The sequence below is a fragment of the Oncorhynchus keta genome, chromosome 22, assembly GCF_023373465.1.
Source record: "Oncorhynchus keta strain PuntledgeMale-10-30-2019 chromosome 22, Oket_V2, whole genome shotgun sequence".
In the NCBI taxonomy this organism is placed as follows: Eukaryota; Metazoa; Chordata; class Actinopteri; order Salmoniformes; family Salmonidae; genus Oncorhynchus; species Oncorhynchus keta.
Window position 1 is genome coordinate 4,234,285 of NC_068442.1, and position 26,019 is coordinate 4,260,303.

The 26,019-nt window shown below is 43.4% G+C and overlaps 1 protein-coding gene across 1 annotated transcript; it reads left to right on the top strand.

Annotated features, from left to right (window-relative positions):
- The first annotated feature begins 2,477 nt into the window (after positions 1-2,477).
- Positions 2,478-13,454, top strand: LOC118400945 (G1/S-specific cyclin-D1-like). The gene is made up of 5 exons (XM_035797985.2): positions 2,478-2,912; positions 3,963-4,178; positions 4,571-4,730; positions 7,281-7,429; positions 11,582-13,454. The coding sequence occupies exons 1-5, from the start codon at positions 2,715-2,717 to the stop codon at positions 11,735-11,737; spliced, it is 879 nt and encodes a 292-aa protein (XP_035653878.1). The 5' UTR covers positions 2,478-2,714; the 3' UTR covers positions 11,738-13,454.
- The last annotated feature ends 12,565 nt before the right edge of the window (positions 13,455-26,019 follow it).

A 26,019-nucleotide genomic window follows, 5' to 3' on the forward strand; every position in this document is an offset into this window, starting at 1 on the left:
AGTCCAACCACTAGGCTACCTGCCACCCCTGTGCTAATTAGCTATCTGCCTCTCCGAACACCTGTGTGCAATGGACGCCGCAAAAAGTATTGTCACTGAAAAACGCTGACGGCTGTAACTGTGTTAAAATGGGTTAAAACAGTGAATATTTTGCCTTTCTGAACGTACACTGAGTGCACAAAACATTAGGAACACCTTCCTAATATTGATTTGCACCTCCTTTTTCCTTCAAAACAGCCTCAATTCATCTGGGAATGGACTCTACAAGGTCCCAAAAATGTTCCACAGGGATGCTGGCCCATATTAACTCCAGTGCTTCCCACAGATGTGTCAAGTTGGCTGGATGTCCTTTGGGTGTTGGATCCATTCTTGATACACACGGGAAATGGTTGTGCGTGAAAAAAACAACAGCAGCATTGCAGTTCTTCACACACTCAAACCGGTGTGCCTGGCACTCACTACCAAACCCCGTTCAAAGACACTTACATCTTTTGTTTTGCCCATTCAGCCTCTATAAACACAACACTGGTCCCATGTTTCATGAGCTGAAATAAAAGATCCCAGAGATTTTCCATTCGCACAGAAAGCGTATTTCTCTCAAATGTTGTGGACAAAATGAGTGACATCCCTGTTAGTGAGCATTTCTCCTTTGTCAAAATAATCCATCCACCTGACAGGTGTGGCATATCAAGAAGCTGAATAACAGCATTACCATTACACAGGTGCACCTTATGTTGGAGGCAATAAAAGGCCACTCTAAAATGTTCAGTTTTGTCACACAACACAATGCCACATATGTGTCATGTTTTGAGGGAACGTGCAATTGGCATGCTGACTGCAGAAATGTCCACCAGAACTGTTGCCAGAGAATTGAATGTTGCCAGATGATTTTCTCTACCATAAGCCACTTCCAACATCGTTTTAGAGAATTTGACAGTACTTCCAACCGGCCTCACAACCGCAGACCATGTGTAACCACGCCAGCCCAGGACCTCCACATCCATTTTCTTCACAGTTGGGATAGTCTGAGACCAGCCAGTTGGTCAGCTGATGAAACTTGGGGTTTGCACAACCAAGTAATCTCTGCACAAACGGTCAGAAACCATCTCATGGAAGCTCATCTGCATTGCTTGTTGTCCTCGCCAGGATCTTGACCTGACTCATCTTAACCGACTTCAGTGAGCAAAAGCTCACCTTCGATCGCCACGTGCACGCTGGAGAGGTGTGCACTTCATGGATGAATCCCGGTTTAAACTGTACCCGGGCAGATGGTAGACAGCGTGTATGGCATTGGTGTGGGCTGACGTCGGCGTTGTGAACCGAGTGCCCCATTGTGGCGGTGGGCATAAGCTACGGATTGCATTTTATCAAAGGCAATTTGAATGCATCGAGCTACCGTGACGAGATCCTGAGGCCCATTGTCGTGCCATTCATCCGGCCCCATCAACATGTACGGCAGCATGTTTCAGTTCCCGCCACTATCCAACAACTTCGCGTAGCCATTGAAGAGGAGTGGGATAACATTCCACAGGCCACAATTAACAGCCTGATCAACTCTATGTGAAGGAGATGTGTTTTCATTGACTATGGTTTTCATTTAGTTTAATAGTTTGTCTAGTCCTGATTATTGCCGTTTCGCCAAATAGTCTAGTTACAAGATATTATGTTGGTGCTTTTAATTTCATTGGAGTTTTACAGCTGGCTTATATATACCAAATAATATTTGTTAAATGTCTTCTTTTTTTTCAGATTCAGATTCACAAATGAAAACAAATATTTTCTATCATGACAATGAACACGTGTGCAGAGATAGAACAATAATAATCATCATCATATTCAACATCGTCCTCATTATCCTACTCAAAACAAACGGAATTGGTCGCATACACATATTTAGCTGATGTTATCGTGGGTGCTCCCAACTGTTCAGTAATACCTGACGATACAAAACAATACACGCACATAACAAATAAAAATAGAATAACCCAATTGTACAACTAATAACGTTATTATTAGCCTATGTTCCTCCTTCCTCTACTTCTTATTTTTTGGATGTGTGTGTGTGTGGGGGGGGGCACTACTATGCTTGTACTTGTAGGCCTAGTTAATATTAGGCAACGTACTTGTTGTGCAGGGGTAAAAAAATAAAATAATTAAAAGAGGCCACACGAAAAATAAAGGTTACATGAGCTCTCCAATCCAGCCACCGAGCATCTCTGCTTCCCCCACTGGTACCTCGCAGTAGCTACAATCATACCCTCGCCTAGTCTTCTGCCTCCAGAAATGGACCTGAGACCTCCCACTTCCAATAGGCCATACGCTGGCGGCGATGGGAAGGGACTATAAACGTATGTGGAATAGCGTTCTAAAACGTGCCCCCTTCTTTGAGGCGGACCTCTCTTTTTGGGCCTCTCTCTCTCTCTCCCTCTCTCTCTCTCTCTCTCTCTCTCTCTCTCTCTCTCTCTCTCTCTCTCTCTCTCGCCTTTGATCTGCTCCATAACCAACCTACATAACAACAGGCACGTCATTTCCCCAGTGCGCGGAGGGGAGGGGAGTTTATTGAGGGAAGCTGATCAAAGTTTGTTGGCCTCCTGAGAGCTTCGACACAGCAGTCGCAGCAGACAGAGGCAAAGCAACGTCCACGGAACCTTTTTGGGGGAAGCAATAGTTCAGACTCTCTTTCAGTCTCTCTCATTGCTCGAGCGACTGCCGGAATGGAACACCTGTTGCTGTGCTGTGAAGTGGAGACCATCCGGAGAGCTTACCAAGACTCGAACCTGCTCAACGACAGAGTTCTGCAGACCATGCTAAAAGCGGAAGACAATTATCTCCCCGCAACGAACTACTTCAAATGTGTACAGAAAGAGATTGTACCCTGCATGAGGAGAATTGTTGCTACGTGGATGCTGGAGGTTTGTGCAAGAAACCGTTTATAACAGATCCATATCATTCAATTATCTGAATCAATTCACTGGCCTATGCCCTTTGGAATATTGGCAAAATACATGACTACCATGCAACTATAACGATTGCTTGTCCTGTGTTGTTCATGTCATGTGTTTATTACATTATTCACCCAGCGATAGCTTAAACTTTGGACTTAATTAGAGGTTGTCTGTGTGACTCATTGAGCCTTATTTTTACCCGACGCATGCTGCAAATGACGCCAAACGTTCCCCTTGGATTATATTCAAGTGAACAAAATGTTACACCTTAGTATTATTATCTTCTTAATTAATGTCAATGTACACGTACTGTATGCCGTCACTTAGTGCCAGTATTCGCCCTCTTTGTTTGCTTGTGGTTTATAGTACTACTTTGTGGTTTAAAACGTGTAATAACCATGTCACAGCTGTTTTCCATATCGTCACCGACATCGGATGCATCTGAAACGTTGTTTCTATTGTTAAGTTGCCACTTGATAAAGCAAACGTAGCCTACATAATTGTTCTTAAGAGTTGAAGCAACTGAACACGTCGATTTGGGAGTTTGAAAGGGTCGCCTCTAAAAAATTGGTTCATAGCTTCGATCCCTTTCGAGAGACTGTAATAAAGGTGACATATTATGTACGACGGCACATTGATTAACATTAACCGGGTAAAAATGTTTTCGTGATGTGGAAGATTATATTTCAAATTATTATTTTTAAAGTTGCATGCTGTTATGAGATGTGTGCGCATGCTGCTTGTCCAATTTCTAGTGGCTTACAAATATAGTTCATTTTGAACATTATTATTTTAGATATTCGGAATATGACACTTCTGTCCGATAAAACAAAAGCATAATAACGTTTACACGCCCATGTTACATTCTAAAACAATTTAGAAATATTTAAAAATATTTTTTGAAAATATGGCGAACGACAATATGGCTCTGCAAGCCATGCGCTTGCCTTGCAGAGAGATCAACCTTAGACTGGATGTGTTAAACCTTAGCCTAACTCGTTTTGCTTTTGATTCCAGGTCTGTGAGGAACAGAAATGCGAAGAGGAGGTTTTTCCCCTAGCTATGAATTTTTTAGACAGATATTTGTCTGTTGAACCCACAAAGAAGACTCGACTACAGTTATTGGGCGCTACATGCATGTTTCTGGCGTCTAAAATGAAGGAGACCATTCCTCTAACAGCTGTGAAGTTGTGCATATACACAGACAATTCCATCCGGACGGGCGAGTTGCTGGTAATTTGACTTCCGCATCATGTTCTCATTAGCTATAACCAACACATGTAGATTATGTTTAGGAGGTATTGTAAAAATGTAGTATGGTGTTTTTGACATATTTGAACTATGACTATAATTTATTACAAGTGGATTCTTTTCAGTTTAGCCAAAGTTAACTTTGGGAGATACATCATTTTAAACGAGAAAATAACTGAAATTCTGTAACAAAAAATTTCTTAAACCTACTTCCCGTATCATCAATGATTGTCATTGTCATGGCACTGGCACCATGGCAGAGCATAGGCCTGTGTGGAGCATGTCCTCCCTCTAGTGGTGTGTTGGTTTCTTGAACCCTTGCAGGTGTCCTACTACATATATTCTCTCTCTCTCTCTTCCTATCTCCTCTACAGCAAATGGAACTACTGGTATTGAACAAGCTGAAATGGGATCTAGCCTCAGTTACTCCGCACGATTTCATAGACCACTTCCTCTCCAAGCTACCCATCCATCAGGACACCAAGCAAATCCTGTGCAAGCATGCCCAGACCTTTGTGGCTCTCTGTGCTACAGGTATGCATTGGACTCCCACCACCACCTGCCTGTTGTTACACTGCTGACTGCTCTGCTGTTTAGTGCTGTTAATTTAGGAGGAGGTTGTAATCCTACATGTCCCAGTGGGTTTTACATGTACTGATGTGGATTACTACTGTGAAGACGGGGGGGTGAGTTGATGTCAGTCAATGGCATGACAACTCCCATTCTCGTGTAACAATTGTGCCGTTATCTTTTGCTGAACTTGATTCGAACCACGTGACTTGGCGTTTTGGTGAAGGGAAGCGGTTTGGTTTGGCGTAAGACGGTTCTGGTAAATACAGCAGACGCTGGACACATTCCAGAAACGTTGCGTTCGTTCAAGAGCAGGCCCCGCGAAGCTGTCTTTACTGCAGCAATGTACTTCCACGTCGCTGCTGTTACCCTGTCCAATGTCGACCCTTTGGACTAAGCTCTAGCATAAGCCTGCACAATAGAAGGCCTGGACCCCAACAGCAGGCGGTTTTACTTCAGGTTATATTGAAGAGAAGTCCTGCTCTATAGGTTTCCAACCTGCATTGCTTTCCCTCAACAGCATTTGATTTGTGTTAGAGTAAGCCCCTCTGCCTTGTGGTAGGTCAGGGGGAGGACTTAACTCAACGCGCTGTTTGAAGTTAGCGCTTAATGTAATAGATTGAATGGGCCTATTGGCCTAGGCCCTGCCCTGTTCTGTTGTGCACCCATGGTGGCATGGAGATTTTTTTTTATTTTTTAAAAAAGGTCCTCTTTTGGTAGTGGAAGGGAAGGGAATTAAGAGTGACGCAATAAGAAACACTTTTCCGCAAAGGATCACTGACAACAGTTTACTCCAATTGTGTGAAAGAATCTAGACAAACAGAATAAGGGAGGGAGGGAATGACAGGGGGAGTGTGTGAAAGCATGGTGAAGATCCTGTATGTGCTATTTGCGTTGCGTAAAGGAAGGCACTTCACGAGTTCGGACCTGCTGCGACATTGTTGGTATCAGGGGTGTGTTTCAATATTCTTTGATGCACCTCTGTGACATTAATTGACTTCCTTCATCTTGCCGGCAATAGAAGAAATGTATCCCCTTTTTATATCTTCCTTTTCTTCAGAGACTGTGGAGTCTCTTGCCTGATATTTGTCCTTAAGAGCAGCTGCTGGCTGGCATTCCTTGCATTCATCTTGAGGGTTGCAAGCATTTATTTCCTTTCTCTTTTATAGGGAGGCTAGGATTGGGCAGATCTAGTGGGGATATGGGCCTGGATAATGGCTCTCTGGCTTGCCTTTATGCGAGTTCAATTAATCTCGCAGCGCTCTTCCTTAACCCTCCTCTCTAAGCTCTCTGTGGTGCAGGCTCTTGCAATGGGAGCTCACTCACAATGATGCCCCAGCCCCACACCCATTGGGCTGGGGGGTGGGGTGTAAAGGGGGCTCTTCTCCTAGACTGAGAGGCCCCCTAATTAATATGGTAAAATTAATGGTCTGAGCCTGGTGATTAAGACCTGTTGTTTCACACAATGTGCATCATCTGAGGAGCCCCTCTGTGTGTGTGTGTGTGTGTGTGTGTGTGTGTGTGTGTGTGTGTGTGTGTGTGTGTGTGTGTGTGTGTGTGTGTGTGTGTGTGTGCACGTTGTGCACGTTGTGCACGTTGTGCGCACATGTGGTGCGTGTGTGAGCGCCCCTGCCTGGAGTAGATTTATTGTCTCTCTAAGCACTTGAAAAGAGGAAGTGAGACATGATCTTTCCAGAGAGGGGTCCAAGCCAAGCGAGTTGAAGAGTGATTTATTGCATACTGAGGCTGTCGAGAAGGGGAAAGGGGGTTTGAGGTGGAGGGGGAGAAGAGGGTCTGGGGAGAATACATCTGCATTTCATGAGCTTGTCTCTTTCTCTCTGTGTGATTGTCAAGCAGTTCCTGGGCTGAATAGATCATTTATCACCAACATCAGATTCCAGCAATATGTCTTACCTCTTATTTGATTATGTCATTTGTTGTATCTGCTCCTCCTTCCTCTTAGCAGTGTGTTGTATGTATGCAAATTTGAGGCTACAGAGACAAGGCTAGAGAGAGTAGGAGGGGGGGACGGCTATAGGAGTGTAATGGGGGAGGGGGCAGTGTGACTGGGACCTACAGCATAGCTCCTCAGTTGCAGTCAGGGCACATTGCCACATGTCAGCATGGTGGCTCTGTTCTGATTCTGTTGGATGCACAGTGTCTCTCTCCTCTCTGCCTAGCCATTATCTGGTTGTGCCACATTACGCTTCCCCGTCCCCCTCGTCCCACCTCCTTCCTCTCAACCCTCTCTCCCTCCCCCTCACCTCCGCCTCGCCCCTCACTGCCAGGGTGTCATCTCTCTTTTGTTGTCGCACCCGTGCCAAGCCAATGGCCTGAGCTGCCGCTCTGCAGCCAGTGAGCTGCCCCATTAGCAAGGTTGTTATGTGAATTATTTGCGGATCAAATGCCTTGCTTCGGGAATTTGACCTGTTGCCTCTGACCCGCTCCCTCTCTCTCTCTCTCTCGCTCTCTCTCTCTCTCTCTCTCTCTCTCTCTCTCTTTTCTCTCCACCAGATGTCAAATTCATTGCCAACCCTCCGTCAATGATCGCAGCGGGCAGTGTGGCGGCTGCTGTCCAGGGGCTGAATCTGAAGAGCATGGACGATGCACTGTCATCCCAGCAACTCACTGACTTCCTGTCTCAAGTCATCAGAAGTGACCCGGTATGCAAGGACAACCAAGTCTCATGCGAAAATGTTGAAAGTGAACATGTAGCTTAGAAATGTGACAAGAGAGCCTAATATAGTAAAAGTGCAACCATTCTGCCTCGCTTTGCAATGGAATGAATGGCCGTCTTTTATCTTCCACATATTTCCTTTTATTGATCGGATTGCTTCCACTGTGTGGTAACTCGTGGGGGAGAGGGGGTGACAGTAGAACAAGAGAGGAGTAGTCCTGAGCATTAACCCAAAGTATCAGTTGCCCGGGTCTCCCACGGGAGCAACCCAACATCTTAGACCATTAGAGCAAGAGGATATTCCCTCTTGGGCCGAGGGCAGACACTGGTTTTGAAGTTCGTAGGCAGGGTTACCTCATCATGTGACCATGACTGACTCATGTCTGCTATACCTGCTATGTGTAAAAGAGACCGAAGAATGCGTTATGGAGAAGGATAGAGAGCAGTTACTTCGCATGGTATCTCTACCTGAAAGTACATGATCTCAGTGATTGTTAGATAGTATTCAGCAGTCATAAAAGTGTGCCTTATTTACTTTGAAGAAGGGACTATTATAGTGATTTTGTTAGACAGCATGGGGCAGTAGCTCTATAAGAGATGAGATGATGACTTGGAATGAAGTAGTAAAGTCATCAAATAAAACAAGTGTAATATACACAACAACTGAAATATTTAGTTAAAGTAATGTGAATAAATGATGGTTAATAAGTGATGTAATGAGCAATCACTACCATCATGGGATTTTTTTATAAAAAAAATATTCTGTGATGTTACAGCATTCAACTCAATGTTGCATTTAATGTTTAAAAAACATAAATAAGCGAAACCGGAGTCATTTAAAAAAATATATATATATAATCAAAACAAACCCGAACCGACCTCAAAAAGTACTAATCAGTCAGCACTAGAGGAAAGAGAGAGAGAGAGAGATCTGAGAGACAGGGGATGTAGAGCAGCAGGTAGCCAGGCCATAAACCCTGTCTCTGAATGAGGTCAGGAAATGAGAGGCGAGCGAACAGTCCCTTACTCCAGTGCAGTCGACGACAACGTGCAAAAGTTCTCGCTCGTTGTCCCCTTTGTCATTGATGCAGGAGGCCAGGCTCTTGTGGAGTCCAAAAGGAAAGGGGGAAGAAAAAAGAAAGAGGCACCATGAATAAATGCACTTTCCTTGCAACTACAAAGTCAGTTGTGTATATTTGCATCGCAAACACAGGACACAACTCAGTCCTAATGTCATATTTGAGTACATACAGTGGCTTGCGAAAGTATTCACACCCCTTGGCATTTTTCCTATTTTGTTGCCTTACAACATAGAATTGTGTCATTTGATTTACACAACATGCCTACCACTTTGAAGATGCAAAATATTTTTTATTGTGAAACAAACAACAAATAAGACAAAAAAACGGAACACTTGAGCGTGCATAACTATTCACCCCCCTAAAGTCAATACTTTGTGGAGCCACCTTTTGCAGCAATTACAGCTGCAAGTCTCTTGGGGTATGTCTCTATAAGCTTGGCACATCTAGCCACTGGGACGTTTAGCCATTCTTCAAGGCAAAACTGCTCCAGCTCCTTTATGTTGGATGGGTTCCGCTGGTGTACAGCAATCTTTAAGTCATACCACAGATTCTCAATTGGATTGAGGTCTGAGCTTTAACTAGGCCATTCCAAACCATTTAAATGTTTCCCCTTAAACCACTTAAGTCTTGCTTTAGTGGTATGCTTAGGGTCATTGTCCTGCTGGAAGATGAACCTCCGTCCCAGTCTCAAATCTCTGGAAGACTGAAACAGGTTTACCTCAAGAATTTCGCTGTATTTAGTGCCATCCATCATTCTGACCAGTTTCCCTGTCCCTGACAATGAAAAACACCCCCACAGCATGATGCTGCCACCACCGTGTTCCCCACCATGGGGATGGTGTTCTCGGGGTGATGAGAGGTGTTGGGTTTGCGCCAGACATAGCGTTTTCCTTGATGGACAAAAAGCTCAATTTTAGTCTCATCTAACCAGTGAACCTTCTTCCATATGTTTTGGGAGTCTCCCACATGCCTTTTGGCGAACACCAAACGCGTTTGCTTATTTTTTTCTTTCAGCAATGGCTTTTTTTCTGGCCACTCTTCCCGTAAAGCCCAGCTCTGTGGAGTGTATGGCTTAAAGTGGTCCTATAGACAGATACTCCAATCTCTGCTGTGGCGCTTGTAGCTCATTCAAGGTTATCTTTGGTCTCTTTGTTGCCTCTGATTAATGCCCTCCTTGCTCGGTCTGTGAGTTTTGGTGGGCGGCCCTCTCTTGGCAGGTTTGTTGTGGTGCCATATTCTTTACATTTACTAATAATGGATTTAATGGTGCTCCATGGGATGTTCAAAGTTTCTGATATTTTTAATAACCCTACCCTGATCTGTACTTCTCCACAATTCTTTCCCTGACCTGTTTGGAGAGCTCATTCATGGTGCTGCTTTCTTGGTGGTACCCGTTGCTTAGTGTTGTTGCAGACTCTCGGACCTTTCAGAATAGGTGTATATATACTGAGATCATGTGACAGATCAAGTGACACTTAAATAAAGTCCACCTGTGTGCAATATAACTAATAATGTGACTTCTGAAGGTAATTGGTTGCACCAGATCTTATTTAGGGGCTTCATAGCAAAGGGGGATTAATTATTTTGCAAGGCACTGTAATCTGTCATTATTTCAAAGGAATGTCACAAACTAGTATTATTATACTGAACTAAAATATAAATGCAACATGCAGCAATTTCAAAGGTTTTACTGAGTTACAGATCAAATGAGGAAATCAGTCAATTTAAATAAATTCATTTGGCCCTAATCTATGGATTTCACATTACTGGGAATACAGATATGCATCTGTTAGTTACAGATACCTTAACAAAATGGGCCTCAGGATCTTGTCAAAGTACTTCTGTGCATTCAAATTGCCATCGAGAAAATGCAATTGTGTTCATTGTCCATAGCTCATGGCTGCCCATATCATAACCCCACCCACCACCATGGGGCACTTTGTTCACAACGTTGACATCAGTAAGCCGCTCACCCACACAACACCATACACATGGTCTGCGGTTGTGAGGCCGAGTGGACGTACTGCCAAATTCTCTAAAACAACATTGGAGGTGGCTTATGGTAGAAAAATTAACATTCAATTCTCTGGCAACAGCTCTGGTGGACATTCCTGCAGTCAGCATGCCAATTGCACACTCCCTCAAAACTTTAGACATCTGTGGCATTGTGTTTTGTGACCAAGTTTCACAGTTTAGAGTGACCTATTATTGTCCCCAGCACAAGGTGCACCTGTGTAATGATCATGCTGTTTAATCAGCTTCTTGATATGCCACACCTATCAGGTGGATGGATTTTCTTGGCAAAGGAAAAATACTCACTAACAGGGACGTAAACAAATTTGTGCACAACATTTGAGAGAAATAAGCTTTTTGTGTGTACGGGAACATTTCAGGGGTCTTTGATTTCAGCTCAAGAAAGATGGGACCAACACTTTACATCTTGCCTTTATATTTTTGTTCAGTGTATTGTTATTATTTTAATCAAAGGGTAATATCTAAGTGTTGTATAGTAATAGAATAACTTCTGAAACCTTCCTCACCCACTGGTCTGTCTCTAGTTTCTACAGGTCTCTTTGATCCAGGTAATAAGAACCGTAATCAATAGAATGAGGTCCCTGGGGCTCTCCTTCCACCACCTGACTGAGGGTCTGCCCCTCTTATCCTTCGCCCAATGAATTGCTTTTGCTCCTATTGTTTTGTGTCCAGGAATTGGTGCTAGCAGATTGGGTTTCCAGTCTTTCTGGATGTATTCTCTTCCTCCTAATCCTCACACAGTCACAGCCCTTCCCACTAGAGTGCAACTCTGCCTCTTTGGCTCTGTGTGTTGTCACCACTCCTTAAAGCCTACACAGTATACCATTGGTACCATGGTCATACCATTCTAATACTGCATATGTTTTCAGATTGTTCCGATTGTTTGAAGATTTATTTTAGAAGGCAGGCAAAAAAGCCACCTGTTAGACAAATGTCCATGACTGTAAGTGGCGCTTGTTGCTGAGAGACGAACCAACACAAGTCCTTATGTCATCTCTAACAATGCCTCCCCCCCTCTGCAGGATTGTCTACGGGCATGTCAAGAACAGATCGAGTCCTTATTGGAGACCAGTCTCCGTCAGGCACAACAACACACTGTTTCCATTGACACCAAGAGCATGGATGAGGAGGTCGACCTGTCGTGCACGCCAACGGACGTTAGAGATGTGAACATCTGAGTTGGACAGCCTTTTCTGGTGCTCACTAAGCAGAAGCCATGGATGGAGGATAGGGCTTCGTGGATAGAAGAGAACGCGCTGATTGACACTGTCTCAGCAGCACCGCTCCCACTGACTGCGCTCTCACCTACTCGCACACCTGTGCTCGTAGCATAGGGTCTGGCCTGAACATCCTGTCTGGCTCCTAACAGGTGTTGTAAGGGATCAGCCCGGGCTTCATGCGTACACTTGCTCTCTGTCCCCTCACTGGTTTGAGGCAGCATCAATTGGGCATGGTTCCCATTATGTATTTTAGACGAAACAAACTTGAATAAGAAAAAAAAGAAATGTAGTGCTGTATGTACAACAGAATAGACAACTAGAGAATAATGAACTAGGTATTTTTGTTGTTGTTTGGACAGATTGAGCATGATACACCTGCAATTTCTCACGTAAAAAAAGCTAGTCCTGAGTTGTTTGATGACATAGGCGTTTTATGGTATGGTAAACCTAATTTCTAATGGAGGGGCGTTTTTGTTGTCCCTGGTTAGTTTGGTGTGGCCATGCTTGCCTCAACATTTAACCAACTTTGAGATATTGTTTTGAAAATCAGTCTTCTAATCTCCTCTTCTTTTTTTTAATGGAGAATGTAACCGTACAATGTTAATTTGTTTAGCGTACTTAAGGCCTCTCTATTCAATCCATATCGCGGAAGTTCAGTGTTACGACAGGATTGAAATTGAAAGGCAATGTTCCCGCGACTGCATTAACTGTAAACTCTGCGTATGTCGGCTTAATCGGAAATGACCTTTACATCTTCGATCGCGCAATCTGTAACGCTTCAGCGATACTCATTGAATAGAGCCTTTTATTCAATTGTCATCAGAGGTCTGTGGATTACCTAGGCCTCTGTCCTAACTGCTAACACACTGCTTTCCGGGAGACAGCAAGCTAACCAGTGAAGTACAGCTACTTCAAAATATCTGCCGGACGTCTAGATCACATTATACTGAATGCTTGCAACATTGCATTCTGCGACAGAATAATTAGCTAGCTGTCCTGTATGTTCTCTCTATGTAAGCTAACGTAGTCCACAGTCTTTATCGAATTGTAATTCTCTCTCTCTTACTATCTAAAAACCATTCCATCAAAAAAAAGCACTTTGGGTCAATAACTCCTTACTGCCTATTTTGAGAAAAACCATGTGGGACATGACGTAACATAATGGAATGGTTTGGGAACAACGTCAGCTTCTGGGATGAAGAGTGTTTCTAAACATGGTGTTATGTGGGAATGGCAGGACATATTAGAATGTTTTGGGCAAATCTAATCTATTTGTCTAGCTAAAATACCTGGACCCCATCTTTCCGACATCTTAGTAGTAAAGACAGTGAAACATTGTGGTCCCATCCACGCAAGAAGGCACCTATCTACCTATTCTCCTCATGACAGTTGATAACAGACTTTTTCTAACAGCTTGAATTGCATCTGAGGCTTGTAATTTGTAGTTACACTAAGAACTATTTATTGCAGAGTATTCTCTTTTCAAGGCCAGTGTGGATCATGATGACAGAAGCTATTTCATATATGTAAATATTTCAAAACATTCAATTCAGAGTTGCAAATACATTTTTTTTTACAAATATGTGTAATTTCATCCAATCAAAACACAACATTTTGGCCCCATTTTGGCCCTACTTTGAAGTAAAAGTACACTCAAAGTATTGCTTTGAAATCATTGCATTGGCTTAGTGTACTGAATGTTATTAAGGAAAAACTAGAATTCGAAAGAGGAATGTCTCAAATCTTCCCTTGTCATCAAATGAAAATTGAAAAGGCTTTGAAATCATTTTGCACATATTCAAAGATGTATTTTGCGTATTGTTGAAGCTGGACGAAATAATTGAAGTTGCTATTGGGGTTGTGAGGGGAGTGATGGGTGGCATAAGGTATGTGGGCAAACGGTTTGATTGTACAGTGACAGAAGAAAAAAAGTTAACACTCCTAACAACAAGCTGCTATGGAGGAATATTCCCAGCAAAGTTGCATGACTTTAAATGAAATGAAAATGAAAAGAAAAAACAATCCTTTTTTTTTTTTCTCAAAGTGTTTGCTGCTATTTTGTGGATATTTGTATTAGTTAAATGTCAATATACTGCCATGTAATAGAATTTCTCATAGAAAATGATGATATTATTGACATTGTCATTTGTAGTGTATTGGTATGTGATCAGATATTTCTTACTATGTTTTATGATTTCTGCTCTATTCCAAAAAAGAAAAAAAGAAAACGTAAAAAAAATAGAGCTCCTGTTTCCTTCACTATACCTCATGCTACAGACAAAAATATTGGATTATTTCGTCTTGAGTTTTACTTTAATTCTGACTGTATCTTTTTTTTTCATTTGTCCATTTTGAAAATTTGAATACTATTATCCAAATGGGTCCTTCAGGGAGCTAGTAGAAAGCATTGATTGAACCTGGTGACATAACAACCAACCTGATGTTAGAAAGTTGTTATAACTAGTTTAAAACACCTTTATAACTCCTTTTTAAGCTGTTTCATTAAAAGAGACTATCCCCCATTAGGCCGTTGATGGCCCTTATATATATATATATATATATTTATAAAGCTTTTGTACAAATTGAAAACAGATTTTTGTAAATGGCATGTTTACCTATTAAGCCATAGGTTGTTTTCTGATAGCGATTTAACACCGTTTTGATAAATAAAAAATGTACCTCATGTCATCAGCTCGAAACGACCAGAGACATGATGTTATCAATCATGTGTTTTTGCTGCAGCACAATAAAAAAATTAATAACCCTAAAGACTACTGCCTCTTTTCTCTTCCTGGTATGTTAGAGTGTTCCATATGGAGGCAATATTGTTGGTTTTGCCTCAACATAAGTAAATACTTTTCTGGTCTTTGTGAACCAAAGTAAAGTAAATACATCTGCTTGGATATGAAGCTGCTATCCAGGTCCTAATCACTTTGATTCCTACCTAGTGGGGGAAATCTGTTGAAGAGACATCAGGTTGCGTATGCATGCGTGTGTGTGTATGTAAGGGGGGGGTAAGAGACTGAGAGGGAGAATTGAGAGAAAGGAGCGAGAGAGGAGAGGGACATAGTACATTCTGTTTTGTTATGCATGGAATGCTTTTGAAGGGAGAATTCTGTATAGAGGAATAGAAAGGCTGAAACCCTAATCCTTTCCCACAGGCAAAGACCTCACCAGGATCGGGATTTTGGGGCTTTAGCCCCGAATGATTTGTGGTCAGCCCTGAATCGTTTGCGCTGCTGCGATGGTGTAAAAATAATTTAGTCAGCTGAATGCACCGCTTAGTTCATAGAGCCGTGGTTACGTGAAACTCACAAAGTCATCCAACCGCTATAATACCATGCAAAGCAATTGCTGTGTGTTCTCAACTACATTATCATTTCAGCACCGTTTTCATTGGGACAGCGCCATTGCGCCAGTGACTTGAAGTGAGGTTGGTGGCTGGGTAAGCACGGGCTATTCTCAAAGCCAGATTTACTGACAAATAAAGCTTGATGAAGCCCATGTTCACCATACAACAGGTAGCGCCAACAACCAGAGTGAAATAGGCTATTAATAACCTAAATTGACTTCTTCTTTTTACCAAATTTTTTTATCAAATGAAAATACCATTGTAGCCAAGATACACAAACCTTTAATGTTTGCATATTTAATATCATCTGACAAAATTACACAATGCTCAGCTCAGACATGTTGACTGATGTAGCGTCCACAATGACATGCAAATACACAGGACATTGATATTCATTGTTAGACAGATTGATATACACTAAGTATACACAACATTTCCATGACATAGACTGACCAGGTGAATCTAGGTGAAAGCTATGATCCCTTATTGATGTCAATTGTTAAATACACTAGAATCAGTGTAGATGAAGGGGAGGATACAGGTTAAAGGAGGATTTTTAAGCCTTGAGACAATTGAGAGATGGATTGTGTAAGTGTGCCATTTAGAGGGTGCATGGGCAAGATAGAAAATGTAAGAGCCTTTTAATGGGGTATGGTAGTACGGGTTATGGTATTAGGAGCTAGGTGTGCCGTTTTTTTGTCAAGAACTGCAACTCTGCTGGGGTTTTCACACTCAGCAGCAAACCACCCTCCACTACTGGCTTGCCTCTGAAGCTAAGCAGAGTTGGTCCTGGTTGACCCCTTGATGGGAGACAAGATGATGCTGGAAGAGGTGTTAGAGGACCAATAGGAGGCAACTAGGGCAGTGATAGGGTACATTTCCCTGTGTAGGGTGTCCTCTTTCAGATGGAATGGTTGTCTTGACTTATTGTATGGGGTGTTAAGGCCGGTGTCCTTGCTAAATTCCCAATCTGGCCTTCATACCATCATGGCCACCTGATCATCCCCAGCTTCCAACTGGCTCAATCATCTCCCCTGTAACTATTCCCCAGGTTGATGCTGTAATTGAGAATGTGTTCTCAGTCAACTTACCTGGTAAAAAAAGTGTTAAATATATATATATATTTTAAGTATCAAGAATGTTCCACCACCCAAAGGACATCCAGCAAACTTGACCCAGCTGTGGGAAGCATTGAAGTCAATATGAGCCAGCATCCCAGTGGAACGCTTTTAAAAACTTGTAGAGTCCACGCCATGACAGATTGAGGCTGTTTTGAGAGCAAAAGGGGGGCTGGGGGGAGGGTCATTTTACAGCAAACCATGTTATGAATGAAAGGCTACAAACCTTTGAAATATCTCCTGTGCAGGTCTTTCAGTGCTTGGCGAGTCCATGGCAACAGCATCCGCACTCCCATCAGTGATAGAGCAAGTATCAATTCTGTCAGTCGACTTGGAAAATTGTTGGAGGTGCAATGGAGTCCATTTGTCACTCAGGTTCTTTTTGCTAGCTAGCTAGCTTTGTACAGTTCAATTGATGTGAACATAAGATGTGAGCGCAAAATTATATAAACATGCCTACATTTGCAGAGCGTACCCCAGGCAAAATTTTAAGGCAATACGCAAAAACATTAAATAACAAAAAATATTGAAATTTTTTTGTATAATCAATCAAATTGTCCGATTTTTGTTCAAAAAAATATACACTGCTCAAAAAAATAAAGGGAACACTAAAATAACACATCCTAGATCTGAATGAATAAAATATTCTTATTTAATACTTTTTTCTTTACATAGTTGAATGTGCTGACAACAAAATCACACAAAAAGTATGGAAATCAAATGTATCAACCCATGGAGGTCTGGATTTGGAGTCACACTCAAAATTAAGGTGGAAAACAACACTACAGGCTGATCCAACGTTGATGTAATGTCCTTAAAACAAGTCAAAATGAGGCTCAGTAGTGTGTGTGGCCTCCACGTGCCTGTATGACCTCCCTATAATGCCTGGGCATGCTCTTGATGAGGTGGCGGATGGTCTCCTGAGGGATCTCCTCCCAGACCTGGACTAAAGCATCCGCCAACTCCTGGACAGTCGGTGGTGCAACGTGGCTTTGGTGGATGGTGATGTCCCAGATGTCCCAGACTGGGCAGGCCAGTCCATAGCACCAATGCCTTCCCCTTGCAGGAACTGCTGACACACTCCAGCCACATGAGGTCTAGCATTTTCTTACATTAGGAGGAACCCAGGGCCAACCGCACCAGCATATAGTCTCACAAGGGGTCTGAGGATCTCATCTCGGTACCTAATCGTAGTCAGGCTCCCTCTGGCGAGCACATGGAGGGCTGTGCGGCCCCCCAAAGAAATGCCACCCCACACCATGACTGACCCACCACCAAACCGGTCATGCTGGAGGATGTTGCAGGCAGCAGAACGTTCTCCACGGCGTCTCCAGACTCTGTCACGTCTGTCTCATGTGCTCAGTGTGAACCTGCTTTCATCTGTGAAGAGCACAGGGCGCCAGTGGCAAATTTGCCAATCTTGGTGTTCTCTGGCAAATGCCAAACGTCCTGCACGGTGTTGGGCTGTAAGCACAACCCCCACCTGTGGACGTCGGGCCCTCATACCACCCTCATGGAGTCTGTTTCTGACAGTTTGAGCAGACACATGCACATTTGTGGCCTGCTGGAGGTCATTTTGCAGGGCTCTGGCAGTGCTCCTCCTGCTCCTCCTTGCACAAAAGCGGAGGTAGCGGTCCTGCTGCTGGGTTGTTGCCCTCCTACGGCCTCCTCCACATCTCCTGATGTACTGGCTTGTCTCCTGGTAGCGCCTCCATGCTCTGGACACTACGCTGACAGACACAGAAAACCTTCTTGCCACAGCTTGCATTGATGTTCCATCCTGGATGAGCTGCACTACCTGAGCCACTTGTGTGGGTTGTAGACTCCGTCTCATGCTACCACTAGAGTGAAAGCACCGCCAGCATTCAAAAGTGACCAAAACATCAGCCAGGAAGCATAGGAACTGAGAAGTGGTCTGTGGTCACCACCTGCAGAACCCCTCCTTTATTGGAGGTGTCTTGTAATTGCCTATAATTTCCACCTGTTGTCTATTCCATTTGCACAACAGCATGTAAAATTTATTGTCAATCAGTGTTGCTTCCTAAGTGGACAGTTTGATTTCACAGAAGTGTGATTGACTTGGAGTTACATTGTGTTTTATAAGTGTTCCCTTTATTTTTTTGAGCAGTGTATATATACACTAACTACCGTTCAAAAGTTTGGGGTCACTTGGAAATTTTCTTTGAAAAAAAAAGAAAAGCAAAGTTTTTGTCCATTAAAATAACATCAAATTGATCAGAAATACAGTGTTGACATTTTTTTATGATGTAAATGACTATTGTAGCTGGATACGGCTGATTTTAATTGAATATCTACATAGGCACACAAAAGACCATTATCAGCAACCATCACTCCTGTGTTCCAATGGCGCGTTGTGTTAGCTAATCCCAGTTTATAATTTTAAAAGGCTAATTGATCATTAGAAAACCCTTCTGAAATTATGTTAGCACAGTTGAAAACTGTGTCCTGATTAAAGAAGCAATAAAACTGGCCTTCTTTAGGCTAGTTGAGTATCTGGAGCATCAGCATTTGTGGGTTCGATTACAGGCTCGAAATGGACAGAAACAAAGACTTTTCTTCTGGAACTCGTCCGTCTATTCTTGTTCTGAGAAATGAAAGCTTTTCAATGCGAGATATTGCCAAGAAAATGGAGATCTTGTATAACGCTGTTTACTACTCCCTTCACAGAACAGCGCAAACTGGCTCTAACCAGAATAGAAAGAAACAAACTCAACATCAACAGTGAAGATGCTGGCCTTCTAGGCAGAGTTTCAAAGAAAAATGACTGGCCAATAAAAAGAAAAGATTAAGATGGGCAAAAGAACACAGACGCTGGTAAGAGGAACTCTGCCTGGAAGGCCAGCATCCCAGAGTTGCCTCTTCACTGTTGATGTTGAGACTGGTGTTTTGCGGGTACTATTTAATGAAGCTGCCAGTTGATGACTTGTGATGCGTCACAGCTGGCTGTGACCGGGAGACCCATGAGGTGGTGCACAATTGGAGAGGTTTTGGCCAACCGGGATCTCCTTGTCCTAGCGGCTCCTTGTAGCGGGCCGGGTACCTACAAGCTGACCTTTGTCGCCAGCTGGACGGTGTCCGGGTTAAGCGAGCAGTGTGTCATTTTACAGCCAACCATGTTATTTGCGGCGAACAGAGAATGAAAGGCTACATACCTTTGAAATATCTCCTTTGCAGGTCTTTCAGTGCTTGGCGAGTCCAAGACAACAGCATCTGCACTCCCAGTCAAGAAGCAGTGCGACTTAGCAGGGTCGTGTTTCAGACGCATGGCTCTCCTCCTTCACCTCTCCCGGGTCTGTAGGGGAGATGCAGTGATGGGACAAGAACTACCAATTGGATATCACAAAAAAGGTGTAAAAGTACCCCAAAAATATTCTAATATAACAATTTGAAATTATTTATACTTCAACAGCCAAGGTGATAATGTCTAGAGTAAATGTGGCTTGTTCTTGCTATTCTCCAAATAAAACTTTAGTTTTTAAATGGTGTAGAAATGCAGTAGGCCTAAATGAGCTGAAATATCACCACTGAGCCTTCCTATGCAATAACCTCATACAGTGGCTTGCGAAAGTATTCACCCCCTAGGCATTTTTCCTATGTTGTTGCCTTACAGCCTGGAATTCAATTTTTTTTTGGGGGGGGGGGGGTATCGTTTAATTTACACAACATGCCTACCACTTTGAAGATGCTAAATATTTTTTATTGTGAAACAAACAACAAATAAGACAAATAAAACTATTCACTCCCACCACCCCAAAGTCAATACTTTGTGGAACCACCTTATGCAGCAATTACAGCTGCAAGTCTCTTGGGGTATGTCTCTATAAGCTTGGCACATCTAGCCACTGGGATGTTTGGCCATTCTTCAAGGTAAAAGTGCTCCAGCTCCTTTATGTTGGATGGGTTCCGCTGGTGTACAGCAATCTTTAAGTCATACCACAGATTCTCAATTGGATTGAGGTCTGAGCTTTGACTAGGCCATTCCAAACCATTTAAATGTTTCCCCTTAAACCAATCAAGTATTTATTTTGCAGTATGCTTAGGGTAATTGTCCTGCTGGAAGGTGAACCTCTGTCCCAGTCTCAAATCTCTGGAAGACTGAAACAGGTTTCCCTCAACAATTTACCTGTATCCATCATTCTTTCAATTCTGACCAGTTTCCCAGTCCCTGCCGATGAAAAACATCCCACAGCATGATGCTGCCACCACCATGCTTCAATGTGGGGATGGTATTCTCGGGGTGATGAGAAGTGTTAGTATAAATCCCCTCGCACAGTCCCCGCAGCCAGACAATTTTCTCATGGCTTCTGGAAGGAAAGGCTGTAGGAATGCTCAACCAGTTTTGCTCATTCAGCAAACAGAAACTTTCAACCGGTTCTCCCCATTAAGCAACGGGTCAGAGTCAGAGGCCAAGCCTTCTCTGGACTCTCCTCCTCCCTTTACGGGATCTGAGATGCCGAAGCCTCCCACCATTAGCTCTGATAAATTGAAAACCATAGTCATTGGCTACTCCATTACCCCTGGTATTAGACTTACAACAAATCATCCAGCTATCATACGCTGTTTACCAGGGGACAGGGCTACCGACATTAAGGCTAATCTGAAAAAGGTGCTGGCTAAGGCTGAAACTGGTGAGTGTTGAGTGTATAGGGATATTGTTATCCACGTCGGCACCAATGATAGGGATCAATGATGGGGATCATACTTAAATCCCACCTGCTTTGTGGGATATTGTTTTGTGTTTGTGAATGTTGCACCACGTAGTTCACGGTCGTGTATGTTTATTGTTTTTTGTGTAAGTTTCACGGTGAATAAAAGATGTGGAACTCAAATCATGCTGCGCCTTTGTCCTTCCATTTTAACGATCGTGACAGAATATCCCACCACACAAGGGCCAAGCAGCGTGCTGTGGAGGGTCAAGTGAGTTGGACATGGGAAGAGCTCATGAGTGGATGCGAGACCCTTCCTTGGCGGATGTTGCAGAGGACTCAGGAAGGACAGCAACGACACCGAGGGCCACAGCCACAGCCACAGAAACCCCAATATGTTTTTTTGTTGTGGGGGGAGGCACAAGGAGTGGTCGGCTGAGCAGCGGGGAGTGCCAGAGCCTGTGTGGTAGTCGGTGGAGGAATTCAATGAAAGACACAGGAGAGAGGTGGTAGCGAGGAGTATGCTACAGCGCAGGCGTGCTGAAGAGCGTGTCACCAGTCCAGTGCCATATGTGCCGGCTCCACGCACCAGGCCTCCAGTGCGCGTTCTCAGCCCGGTAGATCCTGTGCCGGCTCCCCACACTCGCCCTGAAGTGCGTGTCAACAGTCCAGTGCCACCTCTGCCGGCTCCACGCACCAGGCCCCCAGAGCGCCTCCCCAGCCCGGTACGTCCTGTGCCGGCTCCCCGCACTCGCCCTGAAGTGTGTGTAATCAGTCCAGTGAAACCTGTGCCAGCTCCACACACTAGGCCTCCAGTGGCGTGTCATCAGTCCGGTGAAACCTGCGCTGATGCCCAGTTCAGGCACAGTCTTCAGTCCCGCTCCAGGGCAGGAACCTTCCTCTGCGCCGATGCCCAGTCCAAGCACGGTGTCCAGTCCCGCTCTGTTGTAGGTCAGGGCGTCGGCACCTTTGGTGTTGTAGGTCAGGGCGTGACTAGGGGGGTGTTCTAATCTTTTCATTTCTATGTTGGTGCTCTTAGTATGGTTCCCAAATAAAGGCAGCTGATGTCCGTTGTCTCTAATTGGGGATCATACTTAAGGTGTCCCTGTTCCCACCTGCTTTGTGGGATATTGTTTTGTGTTTGTGCCTGTTGCACCACGTAGTTCACGGTCGTGTATGTTCATTGTTTTTTGTGTAAGTTTCAAGGTGAATAAAAGATGTGGAACTCAAATCATGCTGCGCCTTGGTCCTTCCATTTAACTTAAGCGATCGTAACAAACGATTTTAAGATGAAACAGTCAGAGGTCAGCAAGCGCAACATAGCTTCAGCGTGTAAATCAGCTAGAAAGATATGTCGGCAACGAGAAATTGTCTCTGGCCCCCTCCCAGTTAGGGGGAGTGATGAGCTCTACAGCAGAGTCTCACAACTCAATCACTGGTTTAAAACTGTTTTCTGCCCCTCCCAAAAGATAGAATTTGTAGATAATTGGCCCTCTTTCTGGGACTCACCCACAAACAGGACCAAGCCTGGACTGCTGAGGAGTGACGGACTCCATCCTAGCTGGAGGCAGCCTTCCAGCTTAGTGGAGTCTGCCACTAGCACAGTCAGTGTAGTCAGCTCAGCTATCCCCATTGATAGTGAGTGACAAATAGCCAAGTGTTTAGAGTGTTTGGCCAGGAACCGAAAGGTTGGTGGATCAAGACCCCATGCTGACAAGGTAAATATCTGTCATTCTGCCCCTGAACAAGGCAGTTAACCCACTGCTCTTAGGCTGTCATTGTAAATACACATTTGTTATTAACTGACTTGCCTACTTAAATATATTTTTTTATTGAGTCTGTGTCTGTGCCTCGATCTAAGTTAGGCAAAACTAAACATGGCAGTGTTCACCTTAGCAATCTCACTGGAATAAAGACATCCTCCATTCCTGTCATTATTGAAAGAGATTGTGATATCCCACATCTCAAAATAGGGCTACTTAATGGTTGATCCCTCACTTCCAGACAGTTATAGTCAATGAACTAATCACTGATCATAATCTTGATGTGATTGGCCTGACTGAAACATGGCTTAAGCCTGATGAATTTACTGTGTTAAATGAGACCCCTCCTCCAGGTTACACTAGTGACCATATCCCCCACGCATCCCGCAAAGATGGAGGTGTTGTTAACATTTACGATAGCAAAAATACTGCGTTTTTGTCTTTTGAGCTTCTAGTCATTAAATCTATGTAGCCTACTCAATATTTGTTTATAGCTACTGTTTACAGGTCTCCTGTGCAGTACACAACGTTCGTCACTGAGTTCCCTGAATTCCTATCGGATCTTGTAGTCATGGCATATAATATTCAAATTTTTGGTAACTTTAATATTCACATGGAAAAGTCCACAGACCCACTCCAAAAGGTTTTTCGGAGCCATCATTTAATCAGTGGGTTTTGTCCAACATGTCTCCGGTCTTACTCACTGCCCTAGACATACTCTGGACCTAGTTTTGTCCCGTGGAATAAATGTTGTGGATCATAATGTTTTTCCTCATAATCCTGGACTATCAGACCACCATTTTATTACATTTGAAATCGCAACAAATAATCTGCTCAGACCCCAGTCAAGGATCATCAAAAGCTGTGCTATTAATCCTCGGACAACCAAAAGATTCCAAGATGCTCTTCCAGACTCAACCCACCTACCCAAGGATGTCAGAGTACAAAAATCAGTTAAACACCTAACTGAGGAACAAAATTTAACCTTGAGTAGATGCAGTCGGCCCCCATTAAAAACAAAAAACATTTGTCATAAGAAACTAGCTCCCTGGTATACAGAAAATACCCGAGCCCTGAAGCATGCTTCCAGAAAATTGGAACGGAAATGGTGCCACACTAAACTGGAAGTCTTCCGACTAGCTTACAAATACAATACTGTGCAGTATTGAAGAGCCCTTACTGCTGCTCGATCATCCTATTTTTCCAACTTAATTGAGGAAAATAAGAACAATCCAAAATTCCTTTTTGATACTGTCGCAAAGCTAACTAAAGAGCAGCATTCCCCAAGAGAGGATGGCTTTCACTTCAGCAGTGATAAATTCATGAACTTCTATGACGAAAAGATCATGATCATTAGAAAGCAAATTACGGACTCCTCTTTAAATCTGTGTATTTCTCCAAAGCTCAGTTGTCCTAAGTCTGCACGACACTGCCAGGACCTAGGATGAAGGGAGACACTCACAGTTTTTAGTACTATATCTCTTGACACATTCATGAAAATAGTCATGGCTTCTAAACCTTCAAGCTGCATACTGGACCCTATTCCAACTAAACAACTGAAAGAGCTGCTACCTCTGCTTGGCCCTCCTATGTTGAACATAACAAATGGCTCCCTATCCACTGGATGTGTACCAAACTCACTAAAAGTGGCAGTAATGAAACCTCTTTTGAAAAAGCCAAACCTTTACCCAGAAAATATAAAAAACTATCGACCTATATCAAATCTCCCTTTCCTCTCAAACATTTTAGAAAAAGCTGTTGCGCAGCAACTCACTGCATTCCTGAAGGCAAACAATGTATACGAAATGTTTCTGTCTGGTTTTAGAACCCTGAGACTGCACTTGTGATGGTGGTAAATTACCTTTTAATGGCATCAGACCGAGGCTCTGCATCTGTCCTCGTGCTCCTAGACCTTAGTGCTGCTTTTGATACTATTGATCACCACATTGTTTTGGAGAGATTGGGAACCCCAATTGATCTGCACAGACAAGTTCTGGCCTGGTTAAGATCTTATCTTTCGTGAAAGATATCAGTTTGTCTCTGTAGATGGTTTGCCCTTTGACAAATCAACTGTGAATGTGGTGACAGGGTAGCCTAGTGGTTAGAGTGTTGGACTGGTAACCGGAAGGTTGCAAGGTCATATCCCCGAGCTGTTGTTCTGCCCCTGAATAGGCAGGTAACCCACTGTTCCTAGGCCATCATTGAAAATAAGAATTTGTTCTTAACTGACTTGCCTAGTTAAATAAAAATTAATGTTGGTTTTCATCAAGGCTCCATTTCAGGACCACTATATATTGTACATCTTTGTGATGTAATTTGTAAACATAATGTTAACTTTCACTGCTATGCAGATGACACACAGCTGTACAATTTGATGAAACATGGTGAAGCCCCAAAATTGCCCACCCTGGAAGCCTGTGTTTCAGACATAAGGAAGCGGATGGTTGCAAATCTTCTACTTTTAAACTTGGGCAAAACAGAGATGCTAGTTCTAGGTCCGAAGGAACAAAGAGATCTTCTGTTGAATCTGACAATTTTATTTTTTTATTTATTTATTTCACCTTTATTTAACCAGGTAGGCTAGTTGAGAACAAGTTCTCATTTGCAACTGCGACCTGGCCAAGATAAAGCATAGCAGTGTGAACAGACAACACAGAGTTTCACATGGAGTAAACAATTAGCAAGTCAATAACACAGTAGAAAAAAATGGGCAGTCTATATACAATGTGTGCAAAAGGCATGAGGAGGTAGGCGAATAATACAATTTTGCAGATTAACACTGGAGTGATAAATGATCAGATGGGCATGTACAGGTAGAGATATTGGTGTGCAAAAGAGCAGAAAAGTAAATAAATAAAAACAGTATAAAAACAGTATGGGAATGAGGTAGGTGAAAAGGGTGAGCTATTTACCAATAGACTATGTACAGCTGCAGCGATCGGTTAGCTGCTCGGATAGCTGATGTTTGAAGTTGGTGAGGAGATAAAAGTCTCCAACTTCAGCGATTTTTGCAATTCGTTCCAGTCACAGGCAGCAGAGTACTGGAACGAAAGGCGGCCAAATGAGGTGTTGGCTTTAGGGATGATCAGTGAGATACACCTGCTGGAGCGCGTGCTACGGATGGGTGTTGCCATCGTGACCAGTGAACTGAGATAAGGCGGAGCTTTACCTAGCATGGACTTGTAGATGACCTGGAGCCAGTGGGTCTGGCGACGAATATGTAGTGAGGGCCAGCCGACTAGAGCATACAAGTCGCAGTGGTGGGTGGTATAAGGTGCTTTAGTGACAAAACGGATGGCACTGTGATAGACTGCATCCAGTTTGCTGAGTAGAGTGTTGG

Coding starts and splice junctions, on each gene's coding strand:
- LOC118400945 (XM_035797985.2), top strand. CDS start 2,715: ATGGAACACCTGTTGCTGTGCTGTGAAGTGGAGACCATCCGGAGAGCT. Junction 4,179..4,570: donor TCCGGACGGGCGAGTTGCTG/GTAATTTGACTT, acceptor TCTCCTCTACAG/CAAATGGAACTACTGGTATT. Junction 7,430..11,581: donor AAGTCATCAGAAGTGACCCG/GTATGCAAGGAC, acceptor CCCCCTCTGCAG/GATTGTCTACGGGCATGTCA.